This window comes from Caenorhabditis remanei, chromosome I (genome assembly GCF_010183535.1).
Source record: "Caenorhabditis remanei strain PX506 chromosome I, whole genome shotgun sequence".
Classification (NCBI taxonomy): domain Eukaryota; kingdom Metazoa; phylum Nematoda; class Chromadorea; order Rhabditida; family Rhabditidae; genus Caenorhabditis; species Caenorhabditis remanei.
Genome location: NC_071328.1, coordinates 3,495,798 through 3,519,176, shown reverse-complemented (window position 1 = coordinate 3,519,176; position 23,379 = coordinate 3,495,798). Strand labels below are relative to the sequence as shown.

The following is a 23,379-nucleotide window of genomic DNA, read 5'->3' as shown; positions in this document are numbered from 1 at the left end:
AATCAAAAAGGAAAGGAAAATAATCAAAACTCGAGTAATTTGTGTAGTAAAGGTTATTTTATTTATGTTATTTACAGTAAAAGACAGCAATAAGATGAAATATAGTGAATTGAGATGGAGCGCCGCGAAAAAGTTATAATTTCATTTAGAAGAGTCTAAACTTGAAAGAAGGAATATCTTATTGTCGATTACAAGTTCTTGATTGGGTCATTCTCCTTCTTAATGGAGTAGGCGAGGTAGGCGTAGAAGGCCGTCCAGAGAGCGAATGGGACGAGGAGGAAGCCGGCTTTCTTGTCAATCTGCATTAAATTTTTATAAGATTTTCAGATTTATCGCAACAATACCTTGTAGAAAGCGTAAGCGGCTCCAGTGGCCGTCAAACTAACAACAGTCGTGTTCTTCCACAAGCATCCGAGCTCCTTCTTCTTCACAATTGGAATCGTGGCGACAGCCAAGGCCACACTAGTTCCATATAGCCCGAGAGCCAACTTCGTGTCATTGTAATCGAAGCCACCGCCATTTTTATAGACGAGATAGGAAGCGTATCCGAGTGGGGAAAGCGTGAGCAGGTCTATGGCGGAGTAGACGCGAACATCCTTCGGCGCCCAGTTTGGCTTCTTCAATGCGCTCCACCAATCAGCGACTTGTTGATCTTTGGCGAACGCGACGAATGCTGCGACAGCGGCTCCGGCTGGAATCAGCGAGGAGATAACCGAGTTACGGGTGTCCTGGAAAATCATATTTTTTTTTGAAAAATAAGTGAAAAATCTCACTTGGGTGGTCCAGAATGGCATTGTTTCGTAGGCTGCGAGCTGGCAGTGCTGCTTGTCAACAAACTCTGTAAGCAGGGAAAATCAGTGGTCGAATGGAAAGAGCAAGACAAAAACGAAATGCACACAAAAAGTTTTTCGCGTTATCTCTCGGAATCCACGCAACACAAAAAGAACAGTTGCGACTTGCATCATTCAGTTTATTTTTCTGAATGAGACAGTTGATAAAAAAAGTGACAAAAGAGGAGACAAAAAATTCTTGGTGGTTGATGATTCCCACCGCGCTGCCGCCAAATCGTTGGAATAGAGAGGCGACGAGGAAAATAACAACAAAATGGAGGGCGAGAAATAGTGTGCGAGACGAGGAGAGTGAGCAGAGTAAAGGACATGGGCGAGACGCGGCCACACGAGTAAACATGCTGTTGTGGATCGATTTTGGGACACGGAGGCCAGGCGGGAGAGGGCACCGCGTTTGAAGAATTGGTGGAACTTTGAATCAATAAAAAGTTTTAAAAATCCTGAAACCTGAAGTAACTAAACTAGCCGATCGCATATATTGACAGCTGTTCGATGGTCGCATGTTGAGGCGGCTGACGGTCAGGTGCGGGCGGTCACAACAAGAAGGGATCATAGGGTAAAGTGAGGTTAAAATGAGTGAAAAGAAACACAACTTTATTCGAAAAGACACATGCAGAAACCTTGAAATGCTTCGCGAGCATCTGAGTGTGGAAGTTGGCTCCAATTGCGTTCGAATTCGCCACGATGCGTTGAATTTGACATTTTTTGAGTAGTAAAAAGCCAGTGAGATAGAATTTGTAGAAAAATGAAAGAGAGAGTGAAAAATAAAAACTAAAAGAAGCTTTCTGTAAACAAGAGAAAGGGATGATGATAGAAAAATAGAAGAAAACAGCTGTAATGAACAAAATGAACAAAATAAAACCTGATATTCAGACAAGTTTCGATAAAAATAGAAAAAGGGACCGTATAAAACTATAAAACCAATAAACTTTTATATTATTAATAACACAAAAAAACAAATACGACCAACAACATTGTACATACAAAAAAGCTGACGTTGGGGGCGGCGGCGAAAAATAAAGTATCACAGGATTAATCACTAAAAACAAAGTACATGTAGGGAGAGGAGAGGACAGGATATGATAGGGGAATGGAACAGATGAGAGCATTCACACGAAAACGCAATTTTCAAAAAGAAAAAGAGGGTGCTAAATATAGAAAAAACGGGGGAAAAGGGAAATCATTGTACTAGAATAATACTACATGAAAGAGGAAAGTGAAAGAGGCTATTCAGTGACGGCGGGGGCAATCTTTCGTGGTGTCAACGCCAGCATCACCTTCGGTTGATCGCGGAAACTGCTTCTGTGGTACTGTCTTCCGCCTCGCTTCTCCGGAGTCGTCGAAGGACTCTCGGTGGTCATCGGCGACACCGGGCTGTTCACTCCCGAGTCGTTGACCGAGGAGCCGCCCGCCTTCTCCTGATATGCCGACATCAGCGACATCACCGCGTTGCGAGCTCCTCGGCATTGCTCCTTGTTTTGTGCCATGATCTCGACGGACGTCATCCCAAAGTGCGAATACACTTCGGTGTGTACGGTGATGACGCAGTTGAATTGGCCTTCGATTTGCTTCTTCATCGCCGCACGATTTCCGAGAATCTTGCCGACTTCTGCGGTTGGAATCTGGAAGAAAACGATAAAATATGAAGGTTTTATTCCAGAAAAAGGGCTCTGGGACAATTCCCAACGCGACATTTCGCAACGAGACATTTCGCAACCGGACGTTTCGCAGCCATCGGCTCCACAGTCTCAATTTTCCCGTTTTTTCAGTGATAATATCAATTTTGACGCTTGAAAGTTGATGTAATTCTCAGTTTCCTACATTTTTTGAGCCGGAAAACCGCGTTTCTGTGTCAAAAAAGTCCCGGTTGAGTGAATTTCCGACGAGGAAATCGAATTTTTGACTGTGCGAGTGAGAAAATGGGAATTTTGGGTAATTTTTGGTAATTTTCAGCGAAATTTCAAGTAGAAAAACAGGTTTTTTAACTGGAAATCCGCTTTTTCAGCGTAAAATCCACTTTTGAGCTCAAAAACTACTTTCTCTAACAATAAATTTGACTTTTCTAACCATAAATTATCTGAAAAAGTCAAGTTATCACTGAAAACGGAAAAATTGAGGCTGTGGAACGCATAGCAGCGAAAAATCCGGTTGCGGAACGTCCTGCTGCGAAATGTATCGTTGTGAATAGTCCCGAAGCTAGCCAGAAAAAGTACCCAATGCTTGATTTTCTCCACATTATTGGTCTTCGGTGGTGGCTCGACGACAGGCTGCAGTTGCGGTGGAGGAACCGAGAAGTCAGATGGGAAAAGCAGATGGTTGTCGAATGGCAGGAGAGAACCATCGCGCGCTGGAGCAGATGCAGGTGTCGATGTCAGAATCGCGTTTGGCTCAGAAATCTGGAAAAAATACATTTGAATAAAGTCTTGAATTTCTACCAACCGAGAAGATGTTGTTGAGGAACGGCGGGTGACAGACAGCTGGCAGTTGTGGAGGCGGTACTTCAGGATTGAACGAGTTCTGTGGCATTTCGATAGCATTCGAGTTGTAGCCCATTCTCGCAGTTCGCCGCGTGATGGGTATTTCGATTTCCAGAAGCCCGAAGTGCTCCGTCAGACACTCTATCATCACCTCTCTCGCCGTATTGACAGATTGCTCGGTGCCGAACATTGTGACCTTCCCAGTGAAATGATCGATCTGAATATCACGATAACTAGCGCGGTTTCATACTAACAACTCTCACAATCATATCGTTGCATCGAGACCGTCTCTTGATATCAGAAGAGAAGAAAAAGACGACGGCGCAGTAGGCGCGTGGAAGGATTGTGTGACAAGTATGGGTGCAGGACGCGTTCAGCGCCGCTTCTCGAATCATCCTACAAAACAAAATCAATTTTTCTTCCCTTCACAACCGATAATTTACAATTGAATATCCCGCTTTTGCCACACATCGCGCAGAATGTTCTCGATTTGGCTTAAGTCGGCTTGCATTCCCGGAATGGAACTTTTCACAGAGAGAAAGTCGTTGATCACTGATATGATGCATTGGAATTGTGACTCGAGCGCAGCCACCAGAGCGCTGCCTTGTGGTTCTGAAATTAATTATGTGATGGGGAATTTAGAAATCAGAGTGGTTTTGATACCTGACATGAAGGCTTTCAACTTTTGGGGTATATACACTTCTTGTGGAGCCGAAGAGAGTAGTGTGGCCTCATCCATTTCCTGGAAAATTAATTTTTGCGGCGAAAAATGAAAAATTCACAAAAACACAATTTTTAAAGATTTTTCAGCTTAAAAAGCAACTCGAAGCCGAAAAATACGATTATAAAGCTTTTGCCTTCTGATTTTCAGATTTTCATTCCATTTTTGACAACGAAAACACAATTTATTTCAGAAAAATGTGATGATTTCAGAAAAATCGCGAACAAATTGAATACGCGGCTCATTTGAAAATTGGCTTTCTAGGCCACGGCCGAAATTAACGGAGCGTCGTACTGATAAGAAAGGGGCGGGATTTTGAAATTTGATTATTTTGCAATTTTTTTTCGAATTTTCTCTGAAATTTTTTGAGTTTTCAGCGTTTTTCCCTTATAAACAATGAAATCCTCAAATTTTTATTTTTAGAAAATGCTCTCAGCGAAGGAGAAAGAAGACTTGAAAGAGCAAGCTCGCCTCCTCGAAGAATGGAACAAACGCATGCCACTTCCAATTCAATCGAAAGTTTTCATTTCAAAAGATCTACCATTCGAGCCAGAAGATGATTTCTTCGCATACAATCAAATGCAGTATTCGGAAAGACGAAAAATGATAGCGAAAAACCTGAAAATCGTGACAAGAGACGACAATTCAGCTCATTTAAAGGCCCATCGACTGGTCAAAACCAGTGTGAAAAGAGATTCACAGCTGGCGAAAAATTGGAAATTTCGACTAGTAGATGACCCGGATAGTATTGCGAAGATGTTCCGAGTCTTGGGACAAAGATCGATGATTAGTCAGAACAGAGAGAAAGAGCTGAACAATGATAAAGATCAAGATGAGACTGTTCCAGAGTGAATAATCGATTATTTTTGACAAAAAAGAACTGCAAGAAACGTGAAACCGATTTTTTCACGTTTTAATTCAATTATTTTACTTTTTGCACTGAAAATCCAGTTTTTTGAAGTTTTCAGACGTTGCAATGGATGAAAAAGTGTCCCATTCATCAGAATTGTGTAAAATTAAATTCTCTATCGAATGAGCCAAAAAACGTGAATTTTGGAAACAGATTTTCAGAAAAATGTGTATAACTTTTTTGGCAGAAGACTGTTTCTAACACAAATTGCACATAATTTACTTGAGGAGGCTCTGAAACTGTTTAAATTTTCAGAAAGATATATATTTGCTGAAATTGCTGAAAATCTCATATTTCTGAAAATCGGTTTTTCTGTATCGAAATAGTCAATTTCTAACCAAAATTCACGTTTTTTGGCTCATTCGATAGAGAATTGAATTTTACACAATTCTGATGGACCCTTTTTTCTTTCATTGCGACGTCTGAAAACCTCAAAATACTGCATTTTCAGTGCAAAAACTGAAAAAAATCGGCTTCACGATTCTCGCAGTTCTTCTTCGCAGTGTGGGAAACCGTGCATTTTCCATTATTTCCTCGTTTTCAGAAACATATTGGACTACCTTCCCACCTACCGCTCACCGGAAAAAAGAATCCTGCTAATGAAAAATCTAACATTTAATAAAAGGAATCCGATTCCAGTTTACTGCGATTTGCCGTTCGACTTGAAAAATCTTGAAAATATTCATATTCCGAATGCGCTTGTCTTCGATTACACGGATATTAATTTTATTAATCAATTTACCGAACCCAATCTTACGAGAGCTCTGGATATGTCGAAAGAGGGCGATAATACTGTGATTTTTCATGTTATAATTATAATTAAATTATTGATTTTTTTCAGATCAAATGCACATGCCATGACGAAGGTGGCGAGACTGTTCCATGTTACGATAATGTGTCCTGTAATTGCTATCGGGTCAATCAAGTGATGCGAAGTTTTCAAGAGAAACGAAATAATTGCTCCTATACTGAATTTGTAATATATTTTTCATTTTAATTCCCTGAAAATCCCCCGTGAAAACGATAGAGAAATTGAATTTTGAACTGGAAATTCCAGAATTTTTTTTTGATCGGCGCTCGGAAAATTCTCACCGTATTTCGACGTTTTTTTCCGTAAAATTTTTGAAATTTAAATAGTGAAAAAATCTTGAGTTTTTTTTCTGAAAAATCATCAATATTCGAAGTTTTAAGTCTAGAAATTGGAATTTTTCACTCAAAATTTCGGAAATTGAAGTAGAACTGGAGAAAATCCTCAAATTGTCATTTTTCGGCTAGAAAATTATATATTTTCCAAGTCAAAAAACCCCATAGAATGAAGAAATTCTCATTTTTGGTGAAAATATCTAAAATGTTATGTTTTCGATCAAAAAATTTAATTTATTCAAACCAAAAGCTCGTTTTTGCTGAAAAAATCGGAAAAGAATTCCTCGATTGTCACTGGTTTTTGTTATTTTCTGTCACGAACTTTGATTTTTCTTCAAAAACCACACGAAATATTATTAGCATGGCACACTTGTTACAACCGCGCTCTATCGAAACCGAAGAAAATTGTGTGCGAAAATGAGAGATTCAGAGAAAAGGAGACATTTTAATAGCTCGACACAGTTCTAACAACTGCGCTCCACCGAAATTCCCTTGAAACATGTCTCTTTTTTTTTGAGTCTCTCGATTTCACACACAATTTTCGTGGGTTTCGGTAGAGCGCGATAGTAAGAAGCGTGCCGTTCTAACATTGGTCCAATTTTTCTTTAATTTTCCCAGTTTTCTCCCTTGAAATCCTTCTTTCCTCTATTTTTTCCTCAATTCCCCATTTTCAGTCGTCCTTCAAACCGATTCTCTTCACCGGAACACACAGTCACTTCTATCGCCACGTTGGCTTCGCGTGCTCAGAGTTGTGCGGCTGCAAGGGAAACTGCACGAACAACGCGTTGCTCCTCCCGAATAAACGACTCTTTCCAATAGAAGTTTTCCGAAATAACGAAATCCTCGGCTTCGGTGTCCGAACGTTGAGTATGATTCCAGCCGGCACTCCCGTCATGGAATTCACCGGGGAGATTGTCGGCGACCAACTGACCCCCGGCGCTCATTGGGACAACGGGGATTACGCGTATCAGATCAGTTATCGAGACGACGAACAGCTGAGAAATCTCATCAAAAAATTGAATTTCAAACCCGAATACGAGAAACTTATTGTGAAATTGTCACAGAAAAAGTACTATATCGACCCGAAAGTTCAGGGAAACGTGGGACGCATGGCTTGCCACAGTTGTGCGTCCAATTTGGAGTGGGTTAGAGTGTTTCAGAAGAGTTTGTCGCCGGCGCACGTTCATTTGGTGATGGTATCGATGGTGAATATCACCGCGGGCACACCGGTAAGCGCGCTCTATTGATAATTTTCCATACTTGTCAAGTCCCGGGGGCTTGGCGCCAAAGTTCAAATTTAGAATTTTTTGAAAATAGTTGATATTTTTTCCGAAAAAGTTAAATTTTCGACGGCACGTTTCTTACAACCGCGCTCTACCGAAACCGAAGAAAATTGCGTGTGAAATTGAGAGACGCAGAGAAAAGAGACATTTTTCAAGGGCATTTCGGTGAAGCGCAGTTATGAGCAGTTGTAAGAACTGAAAATCCCAAAACTTTCGCTAAAAATTGCGGAAAATCCTATACTTTTCAATGTCCGGCCCGGGTAAATACTTGGCGCCAAATTTCAAATTTTTTCGAACTAAAAAAAAATTTTCCCGAAAAAATCAAATTTTTGACTATGATTCGAAATTAGAAGGAGTTCTGAAAAATCATCAAAAATGTTCACATTTTCGATGAAAAATTGGAGAAAATTCAAGAAAATTGGTTCATTTATTGAAACCGGACCTTGACAGTTATGGATAATTTTCAAATTTTCAATTCCAGCTAACCATCGACTACGGTGCCACGTATACCAAGCAACGATTCGACAGTGCTTGCATGTGCGGCTCGTTCGCTTGTTTGAATGGACCGGACGCTGCCACGTATTCCAAGGCGATGACTCTAAAAGTGCGGTAGAGCGCAGTTGCCTCAAATTCATTTTTTGAATTTAATTTTAGTTATCAATGTGCCACAAGACACTCTACGACGCCCAAATCAAGGAATGGCGCCAAGTGATCAAACCGGCGCCCATCGAAAGCAACAACGAGGCCAACAACGAGAACAATTTGCCGGAAATCGTCGAAATAACAGAAAAATCCTAACAATTTTAATATTATTTTGTTTTTTTTCTAATTTTCAATTTGTTTCCCATTTCCCCTAACTTCTTATTAAACTACTATACGAACCCAACCCCATTACGAACTTTTTTTGCACATTACTCGAATATTGAAATTGAAAATGAATATATATTCGTTTTTCGTCTGAAAAAGCTGAAAAAAGGTGTCAAACGACTTTTAATCAAGTCCGCTTTCCCGTCTAACGGAGAGCAACGAATCGGCGGGCAGAGGACCGCCCCCTTATCCGGGAGGCTCCGCCCATAATGACTACCAAATTAGGAAGGGGGACTCCCGGCGATGACCACCTCCTTCAATCTGGCAGGGAAATGGATTTTTTTATTCATTTAGATTTTTAAGAATTTCAGTTTGAAAATTCGATTTTAAATTTTTTCAATTGAAATTTTAAAATTCTGAAAAACCGTGATTTTTTGTTTTGGTTTTTCAATTTCTTTCTTGAAAAATTTAACGAACCAGCAAATGCGCTCTACATGGTTGTTATGGTATTTCGGTAGAGCGCGTTTGTTGGATTTTGGTAGCTGTTATAGAGAAAAATCGGGGTTTTTCGAGTTTTTTTGTGGAAATTAGCTGAGAAATGATAGAATTTTGTTTGAAAATCCTGTTTTTATTCGTAAAACTGAGGAAAATTCAAAATTTTCTGATTTTTCACTATATTTTACCTACTTTTTACGAAAAAACATAGAAAAACCCTTATTTTCACGTCAAGGCTGCAACAAACGCGCTCTACCGAAACTCTAAAATAATTGTGTGAGAAAATGAGAGACGCAGACGACAAGCTGGGTTTCGGTAGAGCGCGTCTCAATTTTTTTGGTACCTCGTACTTCAACTGCGCTCTATCGAACCGTTTCGAATAATTGGAGTGGAGCGCATTTGCAACCTGTTCACACCTCCTATACGCACATTTTTCAGTTATCAACCAATCAATAATCTTGTCTAATTAACCTCACGGATGTACGCCAGCAAACGACGTCAGCGAAATTTCAAACGGTAGGTCAAATCTTCTTGAGATTTTTCATCATCACGTTCTCCTTATCCACGCATTCAAACAACTACCGTAATCCGTGTCCCCCCACCACTTGGTCTCCCGAAATTCATTGAAAATTCAATGCGTTTGAAGAGGAGGGAATCTGTCGAAAAAAGATATATATTTGGGGGGCTTCTTGTTGTGTCTATTTTGATGGAGTTGGTAAAAGAAGAGAGCGGGAATCTGGTACATGGTTTTCATGGTGAAAAAAAAATAAATTACTAAAAACAAAAAAGTTAGGAGGTGGAAGGAATCGAACCCCCGACCTCTCGGGCACCGGCTCTCTGTGTTACCGGTTGCGCCACCTGGGCACGAAACAGAAGTAAGTCGTCGGAGCCGTGATAAAGGTGGTGCGTGCTCGCCGCGTGTAAATTCAAAACTACCGTAATCTTGGTTTCGAAAATAGTAAATTTTTGTCATAGAATACTTCTGGAAGTGTCAAATAACACTTTTATTGTGAAATTTGTTTTCGGGAGTCGCAGAAATATGAAGAAATTACGTTGGAAACGGTTGACTAGAAATTGGTGACCTAGTTTTCCAAATTTTGCAGTTTTAGGCCACGTACGATTTCTAGCTTAATAATCTTAAATTAGTGAATTCAACTATTTCAAAATTGAGGGCTTATAAACTAGGGCTTTGTTGGGGGACTTTGGAAAAAAAAATATAATTTTCCAATTCTTCTAAAAAATGTAGAATTTTGACGACCTGCCACGGGTTTAGAAACTGCACAAATTTTTTGAATTTATATTGGTTATAGAGCCAAAATCTTCATCTACAATTTTGTAGTTGACAACTATTTTGAGCAACGTCTCCCTAAAGAGTTATGAGCCGTTGAACCTACCTTGCATTTAGCTTTATTTTAACAATGGGGGTACTTTAACCGCTTTTAACTTCTGAGGGAAGGCTTGTACAAAAACGTATTCAATTACAAAAATATAGATTTAAACATTTTAAATATTTTTGTAATTGACAACTTTTTGCTAACTTTTTTTTTTAATTTTTGAGATACAGCTTGAAGGAAATACGGGTGTTCATTGATAAAGGGCACTTCGAGTTTCACGTGATTGACTTTAAAGGCGCATATCTCAAAAGCGTAAATAGCTACCAAAAAGTTGTCAACTACAAAAATGCAGGTCTAGACTTGTACTATAACAAAATCAAGAAACCAGAAAGCAGAAATAACGATTAGCGCTGTAACGGGGGCCTCCAAGTTGACCAACTTCATCTGAAGACTAGAGGAAGCGTCTATCTAGAAATGGAAGGGAATAACCGATTTTTAGTCAATTATTTAAAAAATGAGACATATTTTTTGTATAAAATGCTAAAAACAAGTAAAATTTTTAATAAACTTCATTTTTTGAGGGAACCGGGCGTTAAGAGGTCTAGTGCTAGCTATAAGCCAAGCCAGTTGTCCGAATCTTCAGCTTCAGGGCTTCATAACTTTTTAGGAAAGTGTCGCACAAAAAAGCTATCAACTACAAAAATGTAGTCCTTGCCTTGTTCCATAACATATTTTAAAATCAAGTCTGTGATGCAACTGGTTTAGGCGTGACATGACTTTAAACTTAGAAGCTCACAGCGCGCTACTGTGGTAGCACTCTACTTCACATGCTAATATCTCAAAATCTAAAGTAACTGTCAAAAAGTAGTCAACTACAAAAAATAGTAAAAGACTTGGTGAACATTTTTGTAGTTGACAACTTTTTAGTACAACATCTCCTTCGAAAGTTATGACATAGGCAATCAGAAAGCTGGGAAAAGGCGCGGGTAAACCCAAACTAGAAAATATTTTCGGCACCAGGGTAACGGATATTTAAGCGTCCTAGACCATGGAAACCCAAAAACTTAACGAAAATAGACAAAAGACGAGAACCTTGGACACGATCATGGCATCCAGACTGACATCTTCTGCCTTCCCAACGCCTTCTTCTATCCGCTTCCATCACGATGTTCGTGCCATGCGCTCAGATGTGCGTGTGACACGGAAACTGTGCGTGAGGTAGAGACTCTCTCTCTTCTTCATCATGCTCAATTCAGAAGACACTGTCTGTGTGTCATCGAATCATCAACTCTCTCTCTCCGTTTTCCATCGACTCGCCATATCGTGACAATGAAAGACTTCTTCTTCTTTGGGGCGGATGATGACTTCGACACGCAAAACTACCAAAACGCACGCCAGTTTATAGAAAAGAAACCCAATTTTTTTATTCTAACTCTCATTTGTTGGCGCCTTTTTTGAGCAATTTTTGTTACATAGGTTTCACTTTTTGCATGGCGCCTCGGAGAATCTGGTGTAGTTTGAGAGCCCGTCACGGCTCCGTGTGTCTTCCCACATAATTGATTTTTTGGTATGTTATAGAAAAAATCTTGATCTCTACTTTTGTAGTTGACAACTTTTTTGTAAGACATCACACTAGAGAGTTATGGCCCTTGCAACTCCTCTAGTGTATTTGGTTCCCAAGGTTCCCAAGGAGTCTACCTCCACGAGGCCGTATCTCTACAGGGAAACGTTGCACAAAAAAGTGGTTAACTGTAAAAATGTTAAGCAAGTTTTGATCTACATTTCTGTAGTTGATCTTTTTTTTGTAAAACCAAATCCTTGGGAGATGAAAAGCAATGAAGTTTACCTAGGTCGTCGCTCATAGCTAAATGCAATGAAACTTCAACAAACTATAGCTCTTCAGGGAGACGCCGTACAAAAAAGTTGTTAATTATAAAAATGTAGATCAAGATTCGGGCTATACAACCAATATACATTTTATTAAATTTGTGTGATTTCTAAAACCGTGGCCGGCTGTTGAACTTCCTCATTTTTCAGAAGAATTGGAAAATTGAATGTTTCTTCCAAAGACCGTAAGCCCCCAGTTTGCCATAGTTGTTAATTCACCAATGGAAGGTTAAAAAGTTGAACGACCTAAAACTTCAAAATTTGGAAAACTAGGCCACCAATTTCCAGTTCACCCTTTTAAGCTTTGTAACATGATTTCTTCATATTTCTTCTTGGAACAAATTTCACAATAAAAGTGTTATTTGACACTTCCAGAAGTGTTCTATGACAAAAATGTCCTATTTTCGAAACCAAGGTTACGATAGTTTTGACTTTACCAGCGGCGAGTACACTCCATCGGCTTCCACCTTTATCGCGGCCCCGACGACATAATCTTGATTTGTGCCAAAGTGGCGCAACCGGTAGCACAGAGAACCGGCGCCAGAAGGGTCGGGGGTTCGATTCCTTCTACCTATAAACTTTTTTTGTTTTCAGTAATTTCCTTTTTTTTTACCATGTAAACCATGTCCTCAATCATCTGTTGCTCATCGCTCTTCCTCCTTCCTCCACCATATGGTGCACAATTACCGGGGGAAGGCGATAAACATACAAAATTGTTGCGTGAAGAAGATCCTCAGCAAAACCATACGAATCGAGAATTAATTGCTCCTCCTCCTCCTCCTCATCTTTTCACCAGAATTTTTGAGTGTTTTGCATGTCAGAATAGCCTGGAGAGAGGAGAGCCAGGTGTGCGATTAGGAGAGTCATCCAGAGAGAGAAGGGGACCCGGGGGGACGACTAATGATATGTGTTTACGTGGGAGACACCTGGAGATGTTGGATGAAGAAAAAAAGATAGTAATTATTATGTTTCAGGGTTCGAGATCCGCCAAAACAGTTGACCAACACAAATCCTTCGAAGCGGCATAGGGAGAGGTAAGGGGTACTGAAACTGAAGGACTTTCGAGAAACCGTCACGGCTAAACGAATTGTGTCAGATACTTCATTTTAACATATCTTATAGAACAAACCCAGGGCTACATTTTTGCAGTTGACAACTTTTTTGGAAAACGCATCCCTGAAGAGATATAGAGCGTTGGCCGTGGTTTCCTAGGAATTTCCATTTTTTAGATTTTCAAACTCAGTAAGCTACAACATTTTTGGAAATTGTTGTAATAACAAGTTGTAAATCACAATAATGTTTATCAAGTCTTGATCTACAATTTTGTAGTTGACAACTTTTTGATAGCTCTTTTAGTTTTTGAGATATAAACTGGTTAAATAAGGATATGTCACTTACGGGAGCTCCTAAGTTTAAAGTTTGGTCACGGCTAAACGAGTTCCATCAATTACTTGATTTTTAGACATCTTGTAGAAAAAGACAAGGGCTACATTTTTGTAGTTGACAACTTTTTCATAGCTCTTTTAGTTTTTGAGATATAAACAGGTTAAATAAGGATATGTCACTTACGGGAGCTCCTAAGTTTAAAGTCATGTCACGGCTAAACGAGTTGCATCAATTACTTGATTTTTAAACATCTTGTAGAAAAAGACAAGGGCTACATTTTTGTAGTTGACAACTTTTTCATAGCTCCGCCCACTTTTGAGATATGCGTCTAGAAAGATGGGCGCCGCAGAGCTGGAAGGAGGAGAGACGCAGAGAACCTAGACTCTGACCGCTCCTATCTCGAAAGCGTGAAGAGCTATCAAAAAGTTGTCAACTACAAAAATAAAAATCCAGGTTTGATCTACCATCTGAGCTCGTGACATGTGCTCAACGGTGGAAAGTTTTCACTAAATCTTGCTATTTTCGAAAAAAAATTCCAGACTAAATGGTGAACTCGAGACCGTTGCCATGCTTCTCCCATACGACGGGTCTACCATCAGCCGTCTCGACAAGCTCTCCGTTCTTCGGCTCGCCGTCAGTTTCCTTCAATGCAAAGCTCACTTTCAAGGTATCCCCCGCGTCACAATAGATTGCCTGATTATGTCACAAAGAATCACCGTGTACCGTATCCTTAGAAGTCTCCCCTTACGCAATATTGACAGTCTTCATCGCGGGGGTGAGAAAGGTGCCAATTACACAAGCTGTCACATTCCATGCCTAAACACTTGATGATCGTATCCTTGACATTCTCTGCGTCTCCTCGTTTTGTATAGTGTCTAGGCATGTTTATATAGAGGTGTATCTTGACATCTTCTTGATACTTGATATGTTCAATATGGTCATTAGATTATGAGTGGGGAGTTCGAAAGAGTAAATTTACGGGGAGAGGGGACAACTTATCATAACCCTGGCGACCACTACTTCATGGTGGACGCGTGGCGCAGGCAGCAACGTTTTGGGCCGGCGCCCAAAGAGTCGCTGGTTCGACTCCCACCCGCATCGAAACCTTTTTTGCAAGTTTTCCTTTGACCCAAATCTGTTCAAAACCATCAAAACGAATCGTTTAGTATACTATGTCATCCCATCCCCATATATTATTCACGTCGTTCTTTTTGGGGCCGCGGCGTCTGCCAACAGATGCAACAAGCGCTGAGAGACAACTAAGAAAATGGAGTGCGCGTCAGAGAAGGAATACGGTAGCGTGCCAGTAGACGGCGGCAATTAGATGAAGATGCTCTGCTTGCGTCGTATGTATGTTATGTCTCTCAAGTGATAAATTGGACATCTCTCGATTGAATGCGTGATGATGGGGGGAAGGAGGGGACCAATAGATGAAGTAGTGGTCTTGGAGAGATGCTAAGAAAGTGAAAAGTGAGGGGTTTGAAAGAAAAGTGTGTCGAAACTCTATGAAAAAGTAATGTATTCTGGAAATGAAGGTATAAAGTATACTCAGAAAAGAATGCAAATATGAATAACGGGGAGAAGGAATTGAACCCCGGTCGAATTTTTGGTGGACAGACTTGTTACCGGTTGCGCTACAGGGTGTGAAGAAAGGACGCCGCATTTGGAGCTGTGATAAAGCTTCTCGCCACCGCCGCCGCTTCCACTACCGATCCTACAATAGTAGCTCAGTTGGTAACACTTATGACTAGGAATCTCACATCCAGGGTTCAAACCCTCGACCCCCCAAACCGTTTTTGTTTTCTTTTTAAAGTACATTGACAACACTCAGTACCCCTAGAACTCTCTGGAACTGTTTCAGCCTGTCTCCACAACTCGCAATTCCTATCCGCTGGATTCCCGATGTCAACGCACTCCTATTCCTACCAACCACACCCTCCAATGCCGTTCTCTAACAAGGTTCCAACGATCTACGATCCCCGTATCGGTACTCCAATGCTCGATCCAGAAGAAGCGAATTTCGAGGAGATCGCGCTGAAATCTTTGGGAGGCTTTCTTTTGGTTCTGAATGACAATGGAGAAATCTATTATGCATCTGAAAATGTTGAAGGATATTTGGGATTTCATCAATCGGATATTCTACATCAACCGGTTTATGACTTGATTCATTCCGAGGATCGAGATGATATAAGACAGCAGTTGGATTCTAATTTTCATATTCCGACGTCGACGTCTTCAACCTCATTTGATATTTTTTCACCGCGTACGTTGGTCAAAAACACACCAAAAAGATAAATACCATTTAATTCCAGAAAACTCCAAATACCTCGACCGTAATGTCAACGCTAGATTCCGATGCTTGTTGGATAACACTTGCGGGTTCTTGGTAGATTTTATACAAAAAAAACATTTTAGTAGATCAAATTATCCGGATTTTCAGCGAATCGACATGCGTGGAAAACTAATGTCTCTCCATGGCCTTCCGTCGTCTTATGTGATGGGGAGAACCGCGTCGGGTCCGGTTTTAGGGATGGTTTGTGTTTGCACGTGAGTTTTTTTTTGAAAATGTGATCTCTCACAGTAGAGCGCGTTCCAGGCCGTTCGTTCCACCATCAACATCAGATTTAGCTTCAGAAGACATGATTCTGAAGACGAAGCACCAGTTGGATGGGGCACTGGTTTCAATGGATCAGAAGTAGGTGGTTATTCAGGAAAATGTTTCTGACAAAGAGCGAATTTCTGCAGTGAGCTTACCGTAATACCGGAAAAAAGATAGATTTTGAGAATCTGTCACGGTTTCGAATGCTGCCCCTTTTTGATTTGGTTATAGAGCACAGATAAGACTATATTTTTGTAGTTGAAAGTTTTTTTGAATACAGAACCGTCTTGAGAATATATGAGATGTTCAGCGATAGTTTTCCCAGAAATGACCAGTTTTTCATTTATTTTGTACTTCAATGCATCTTATCTTCCCTAGCATACATTGGAAAAGTAGTTGTTCACTACAAAAATATTTAACAGATTTTGATCTTTCTTTTCATAGTTGATAACTTTTTGATAGCTCTGCATGCTTTTGAGTTACTCTATTTTGAGTTGTGGAATAGTAACCGTCAACTTTGCATTCTCTACAATTTTTCACCAGTTTTTCAAAACTGGCAATATTTTCATGTGTCACATCCCTAATTTCAGTCTAGTCTCGAGTTAACAACTTTTTAAGAGACTCCCTTATAGCGCGGAGATATACCTCCGTGTTCATCCCCCTCTAACTGTCTAGAGGAAAGCCGTACCAAAACTGGACAAACGCAAAAATGACGATGGGACTAAAACATACACTTGGAACCGGACCAAGACGGGCCTCCGCGTAACTTACTTAAAATTTAATAATATGAGCTGAAAAATATATACCAAAATGTAGATCTCAGCAAAATCGATGTATGTGGCCTACTACGGATAGTCGTTAACATGTCGCAGGCCGGGAAAAGGTGAAAAAAAAACGCAAAAATTAAAAAGCCGTTCTGCCCGGCTCGCGGGACATTACCGGTCCGCCACCCGGCCTAAGTCACGATCGATATCTACATTTTGGTATATTTTTCAGCTCATAATGTTGAGTTTTCAGCGAGTTACGGCTTGTGTCGGCCAGGTTTGCAAGTATGATACAACTTATCTGAAAATCAGATCATGGAGCCGATGGACTAAACTGAACAATTTAATTGACAGTTTGTCCAAACTCCTTATCTTATTTTAGTTGGTCACCGATCAGTGTTCAATTCTTCGTCGCAAAAACCCATCCCCCATTTCCAGAGTCTACGAAATGTTAGAAATCGACGAGTCCGACCTCCCAATGAATCTCTATAATCTAGTCCACGTGGAAGATGCCGTTTGTATGGCAGAAGCACACAAAGAAGCCATCAAAAACGGGTCATCCGGTCTTCTAGTCTACCGTCTAGTCAGCCTAAAATCTCAACGGACGTATTTCGTTCAAAGTTCGTGTCGACTGTTCTACAAGAATAGTAAGCCGGAGTCTATCGGGTTGACACATCGATTGTTGAAGTGAGTTTTTTTTTGAAGTCCGGTGGAGCGCGGTTTTCATAGTTGAAAATATTTTAGCGAAGTGGAGGGAACAATGCTTCTGGAAAAGAGGAGCTCACTGAAAGCCAAGCTATTGTCATTTGACGACTCCTTCCTTCAATCACCCAGAAACTTGCAATCCACTGCAGCACTACCACTCCCACCAGCGTTGAAAGAGGATCAGGAGGGGTAGGCCAAATTTTTTGAAATGAAAATGCGCTCTAATGATAATGAAAGATTAACCGAGCTTCATAGTTCAGCGAGACCTCCGGGGTTTTCCGCAACACCTCAAACATCTATTTATTTGCCGACAAAGCATACTGTAGCTGTTATAACATTCTTTTTTCTCTAATTACTTGACTAATTGTACATAAAGCTGAGCAACTATGGGCCGCCTTTGTTTGTGTATGTGTATACAACAGTAGTAGTTATCGCCGCTTTTTTCTGCAAAAGCGGACACAAATAAGTACAAATAAATGTCATCTGACCGAGGTGTGACTAGTGGAAAACTAGAAAATATAATTTAATAATAAACACTAAAAATTATCAGATAAAAAACGAAAAATGATTTTTCTAAAGTTTACTACTGTAGAAGCCTAAATTGTGCAAACACCGCCACGTCAAAATGCAGACTTTAAAAAACTTTTCTTCAGTTTTTCTCGAGTTTTCTGCAAATTTTCAAAAGTTCAAGCATTTTTGAATACGTTTTTGTTTTATTCGTTCTTTTTGAATTTTTAATAATTTTTCATTGGAAATGGTCGAATTTCAGGCTCCGCGACAATTCGCAACTACGACATTTCGCAACTGCGACAATTCGCAACTCACGTAGGTTTCGCAACTGCGACACTTCGCAACTGCGACATTTCGCAACTAGTCATTTCGCAACTGCGACGTTTCGCAACTACGACATTTCGCAACCACGACGTTTCGCAACCACTGGGCATTTGCATATTTGGGTCAGCTAAAAATGTTGAGTGTACCAAAGTGCTTGGGAACATATTTGAAAATAATTAAATAGAAGAAAAAGTTATCTGACCCACTTTTAGACAAAACTAGGTTAAACTATTGCTAGTTTAATGGTTGCGAAACGTCGTGGTTGCGAAATGTCCTAGTTGCGAAACGTCGCAGTTGCGAAATAACTAGTTGCGAAATGTCGCAGTTGCGAAGTGTCGCAGTTGCGAAACCTACGTTAGTTGCGGAATGTCGCAGTTGCGAAATGTCGCAGTTGTGAATTGTCGCGGAGCCGAATTTCAACGAAAATCAGGAGAAATCGCTCATGAATAATTTTGGTAATCGCAAAACGCCGGACTATGTAAGAAGTGTCGAGAAGCTTTTGCCCAAACAATTTCCTGAACGTTTCGCTAATTTAACACCGATTTTTCTTACTAAGTACTCGAAATTTTTAACTGAATTCACCGAAAATCGCATTCACCTGAATGCATTTGGACTGGGCTAGTATTTCGATAATGTTTAACATAAAACTAATCTCTCCATGAGGTAATTACTCGAGTTGACTTCTTTCCACAAAAATCGGTTCCAACAATTCAAAAAAGAAAGCAAAAACAAACACGATTCATTCGAACTAGAGTTCCATTTTCTTCAGTTTTTTTACCGAGCTCTATTATCGGAATAAAAAAGTTCCGACATTTTTTACCGACGCGAAAGGTTCGCGCCACTGATCTACGGAAACGCCCGTTCATCATTAACACTTTTTTGAAACTTGTCCTCAAACTTCCATAGTAAAAATGAAATTTCAAGGAAAATAGATCAAATTTGATGAAAATGTGGTATTTTTAAACAAACTTTTACCCGCAAAATCAATGAAACCGTGCCCTGATCTTGCAGAAGAAATGTTAATGATGAGTGGGCGTTTCCTTAGATCAGTGGCGCGAACCTTGCGCGTCGGTAAAAAATGTCGGAACTTTTTTATTCCGATAATTAAAGCGAATAACCCCGTTCAACGTCAATAAAACTTTTCAGCCAAAATCTAAATACGCAAAAACTTTGTCTTACCGTAAGAAACATTCTCAGTCTGCTGCCGGAGGGTGCGTCTAATTTATTGGAGATTTCGCGGAATGGTCTCGTAGTTGAAAAAGTTCAAATGCCGCATTTTCGAACTTTGCAGGTCTGAAAAAAACTGCATGTTTTCCGCTTCGAGACCATATCGAACAAACCAGATGCGTCTTTAACACCCTCCGGCAGCAGACCGTGAATTAATGATTTTCTGTCGAGCTCTGAGCGGAGCTTTTTAAACAAGCTCTCCAATTGTTTTGTGTTCTCAGGCTACTGAACGTTTAGTTTGACATTATCCTGATAACTTTAGAAGAGTACCGTTCAATAACAGACAATCCAAGAAACTTTTTTTTGACAGACCTGCAAAATACCATTTTTTTTGCCCGGAGCCAAAAAATGTGCACGATTTTTACACAAAACGTTTCGAAATTTTTTAAAAATTTTCATCAAAAATAGTCAAAAATGCTATGTAAACTTGTATTTTATCGAAATGTAAAAACATAGTCGAAAAATCGACTATGTTTTCTGAGACCATGCCCGTTGCAAGTCTGAATTTTGTGCCCAACTCAGAACATTCTATTTTCCAGACTGGAACCATCCACCTCAACTACTCTTTTCCCAACTATTTCTATCCCTCCAACACCTACAAAACCATCTCGTCGACGAAAAGAAACCGCAGAAATGGTCCCTGTCCCAGCGACAATTCAACCCGCAATCCAGCCACCAAATGCTCCTCATTTCGAAATGCAAATGTTCGATCCGTCATGGAATAATGGAGTCTCATGGTCTCATGATTTATATCATCAGTATCCACCTACCTATCCACCTCCACCAGTGGCTCCGATTGTCGGGTATCCAGAAGTTCCGATTCCAAATATTGATTATACGGCGGTGTGGCAGCAGAATGGTAAACGAATTGATGCGGAAGAAATCTTAAAATGTCTGAAACATTTCAGATCTCCACATGCAAATGTCAGCCTTGCCACATAGTTTTGTACAGGATGTTCAGAAGGTGAGAGTTCGGAAGATCAGAAAAACAATTTGCAGGTTTCAGATTCTTGAATTATCTGTTAGTGCTGGATATACTCTTTTGAGTCTGTAATTATATTTATATATTTGTACTGTGTATCTGGAAAGCTACTTAGTTGTCTATGGTTATGTTTTTATTTATTTTCAACGCACAATATTTGTGGAATTTTAACATGTATATTACTAAAACGGTAAGTTTCATTAGATAATGCACACGGGGTCTGGGAGTGAGTACTAAAATCAACCGCGCTCCGCTGAAATCAGTGAAAATTTTAGGGCGAAATTCAAAATAAATGTTTTATTTATAAATTTTAATAATTTTTTGTAGAATTGATCTCAAAAAGACATGCAACAGTCAAAAAACTGTCCAAAATGCGGGAAAACCGACACAAATCGGTACCAAAAAGTGGTCGATTTAGCTGTGTATCAAAATGCCACAGCGAAACAGCGAAATTTAATAAAACTATACAGAACTTTCAAAAAAATTTCATTCAACTGATCCCGCGTTATCGCTTTTGGGGTTATAGCCTACCAAACGTTTTTTTTGTTTTTCAATATTCTTCATGCTCTCATCTTCCTTTATTTTCAGATAGTCCCCCACCAACCAATGAATCACTTCATCGACTACTCAATCCCTACGACACACCATCACCTTCACCACCACCTCCACCATCCATTAAAACAAGAGAATTTCCATTTAATCTCAGAAGTCACCAATCTTCTGGGCACCTGAATCAAATAGAGTAATAAAGAGTGTGTTTACAACCCCTTAATCGAGATAATCGTCTGACTGTTTCGAAACATGTGTCTTTTTGGGTGGTAGATAGTAGAAGGTAGTCGGAATGTTTTATGACTCTCTGTCTTACTGTATTAGGAAGCGATTTATGTTGCGAAGGTTGTCCGGATTTGGTTAAGACGGTTGGGAAATAGTGTGTCATTGACTAAAGTTTTCAAATAGGAAGATTGGTCAGCTAGTGCGCTCTAGTGGACTTAGTACTTGACATTTATTGTAAGAGCGCTCCAGTTAGGCTTCATAATAGACACTGTCGTTTTTAAAAGGGGGACTGCGCTATTCAAGTTCAAAATTTCCTATAACTTTGACACAACTTTCTTGAATCAAATTTCCGGACCTACCTTCAAGAGAACTTTATCGTCAACCCCTAAATCTGCGTCGATTCATGTAAACATTTTTAAATTCGAATAGCGCAGTCCCCCTTTAATGTTTTTAAGAGCATCAAGTTGAGCAACTGATGTTAGATACGTCATGACTACGCTGTTAGCGTCACTAACCGTAACCGAAAGAGTTCGCAAAAACAGACGCAAAAACAGACAAGTCAACATTTATTCCCCATTCAAAATCATCATTAACAATAAACCTTACACCCAGCTTCCCTCAAATCAACCATATTTGGGTACATCTTTGAATACGATGAATCAAGATCCACGGCTTCTACCAAGGCTACACAAGCCTTCCCAGCTGATCCAAGATTTCCGCATCCGATTTTCAGTAATTTTTGAACTGTAGCCCAATCAGTTGGAATACTGATAGCCGGGGAGCAGAACTTGCAGAATGGATTAGAAGAAGCAAAAGTTGTCTGGAAATAAAATTGCGAAGGAGTCGTTGAGTTTGTAGAATCTTACCAAGACTACAAAAGTGAGAAGAGTAAAAATCTGAAAGACTTTCATGGTTCCGGATGATATGATCTAGTGCAGACAAAAGAGTTTTTAACAGTTTTCAAAACCACCACAGATATTCATGGGAAAGGAGTTCGGTTCCCATCTTTGATCAGGAAAAAGCAATGGGAAGCCGAAGAAGCATTGGGAACTGACGCGTCAAGCGAAGTTATTGACAGTACTTTCTAAAAGGGTACCCAGGCTGAAATATTAGGTTGGCAAGAAAGTTTTTGACCATAACTCAAGTCATTCCTACTCGGACAGAAAACATGCCCGATAGCATACGTAGTGACTATATTGGTACACAACAATCTGCTGTTTATTGGGTACGTTCCGGATATCCTCCTGCCAAAACTCCGGTTGTTTCATGCTAAAATAAGCTTGGACCCATTTCTCGACTTGACTTCAAGTTTCGAATTCCTGTCCAGCTGTAGCACGCTGTATTACCCCGAATATATGATATTTTGTTAGAGGAAGGTTACAGCTGTAATTTGTGTAAGCAAAACGTATTTTGCAAAAGTAGGTGAGAATGTACGTCGTCGATTATGTAACATGCGGATGCGCAACATCATGGAGGCGGTGGAGTTTCTGACCGCGTGAAACTGAGGACTTGCGTAGAGCTTTAATTTTTTGCACAGTGAAAAAGCAGTAGTGTAAGATTATGGTTTTGCACTTGTCTAGAAGATTCCAGTTATATACGTTGTGTAGGGAGGGCATGACTTTCATTTGGAATCGTTCTCGTTCGACGATGTCTGCTGGCGTTCTATCAACGCCAAGTCACTTGACTTTTCTGTAATAATTACTGTCCAAGACCACCGCCCTGTTAAAACTAAGAAACGGTTCAATCAATTAAAATTTGGAGGAGAAGAGAGGAATTGAAGTCGTAGGACTACCCTTCGCTAAAAGTTAAAATCGACTAAAAGATGTCGAACACATGTCTCAATTTTTATTCTTGCCAACACGTTTCAAAAAGTTTTTAACTGTGGTAGTAAACAGTGTGAACTGTCATTGATAATTCACAAAAATACTTGGATGGATACTCTTCCTCTATAACTCACAGCATGTACAAATCCTGTTCATATGGTCTTTTAGTACGTGATACTTTGATCATTAAAAATGACATTTCTCAACGTTGTGATCTAAATTACTTTTAGTGTGTCGATAGAAGATTTCACCCTTGCTAAGTTCTCCTATCGGTTGAGCTATTATAGTAATTTTAATATAACATGTAATGGGAAATCGAAAATATTGCTGTAAGAATTGTTGGTCAAGAAAGAAAATAGGCAGGGCTCTCCCAGAAGGGA

General features: G+C 39.9%; 5 protein-coding genes across 5 annotated transcripts; 2 read left to right on the top strand and 3 right to left on the bottom strand.

Moving 5' to 3' along the window:
* Positions 1-188: 188 nt before the first annotated feature.
* On the bottom strand, positions 189-1,550 carry GCK72_000461 (uncharacterized protein; the record flags this gene model as incomplete). Its single annotated transcript, XM_003099248.2, has 4 exons — positions 189-299; positions 345-728; positions 774-838; positions 1,469-1,550. 4 exons carry the CDS (start codon positions 1,548-1,550, stop codon positions 189-191), a joined length of 642 nt encoding a protein of 213 aa, XP_003099296.2.
* Positions 1,551-2,074: 524 nt separating this feature from the next.
* GCK72_000460 (uncharacterized protein) lies at positions 2,075-4,064 on the bottom strand (the record flags this gene model as incomplete). Its single annotated transcript, XM_003099292.2, has 6 exons — positions 2,075-2,470; positions 3,062-3,244; positions 3,288-3,542; positions 3,589-3,721; positions 3,769-3,937; positions 3,989-4,064. 6 exons carry the CDS (start codon positions 4,062-4,064, stop codon positions 2,075-2,077), a joined length of 1,212 nt encoding a protein of 403 aa, XP_003099340.2.
* A 408-nt stretch (positions 4,065-4,472) lies between these two features.
* GCK72_000459 (uncharacterized protein) lies at positions 4,473-8,180 on the top strand (the record flags this gene model as incomplete). The annotated part of the gene is made up of 6 exons (XM_003099294.2): positions 4,473-4,894; positions 5,501-5,750; positions 5,798-5,932; positions 6,774-7,328; positions 7,864-7,986; positions 8,037-8,180. The coding sequence occupies 6 exons, from the start codon at positions 4,473-4,475 to the stop codon at positions 8,178-8,180; spliced, it is 1,629 nt and encodes a 542-aa protein (XP_003099342.2).
* A 2,943-nt stretch (positions 8,181-11,123) lies between these two features.
* On the top strand, positions 11,124-20,474 carry GCK72_000458 (uncharacterized protein; the record flags this gene model as incomplete). The annotated part of the gene is made up of 12 exons (XM_053722506.1): positions 11,124-11,236; positions 12,880-12,939; positions 13,831-13,958; positions 15,153-15,554; positions 15,604-15,677; positions 15,732-15,838; positions 15,888-15,986; positions 17,093-17,341; positions 17,399-17,548; positions 19,960-20,279; positions 20,329-20,384; positions 20,427-20,474. 12 exons carry the CDS (start codon positions 11,124-11,126, stop codon positions 20,472-20,474), a joined length of 1,806 nt encoding a protein of 601 aa, XP_053591151.1.
* A 1,291-nt stretch (positions 20,475-21,765) lies between these two features.
* Positions 21,766-22,087, bottom strand: GCK72_000457 (uncharacterized protein; the record flags this gene model as incomplete). Its single annotated transcript, XM_003099288.2, has 2 exons — positions 21,766-21,996; positions 22,043-22,087. The coding sequence occupies 2 exons, from the start codon at positions 22,085-22,087 to the stop codon at positions 21,766-21,768; spliced, it is 276 nt and encodes a 91-aa protein (XP_003099336.2).
* Between the last annotated feature and the right edge of the window lie 1,292 nt (positions 22,088-23,379).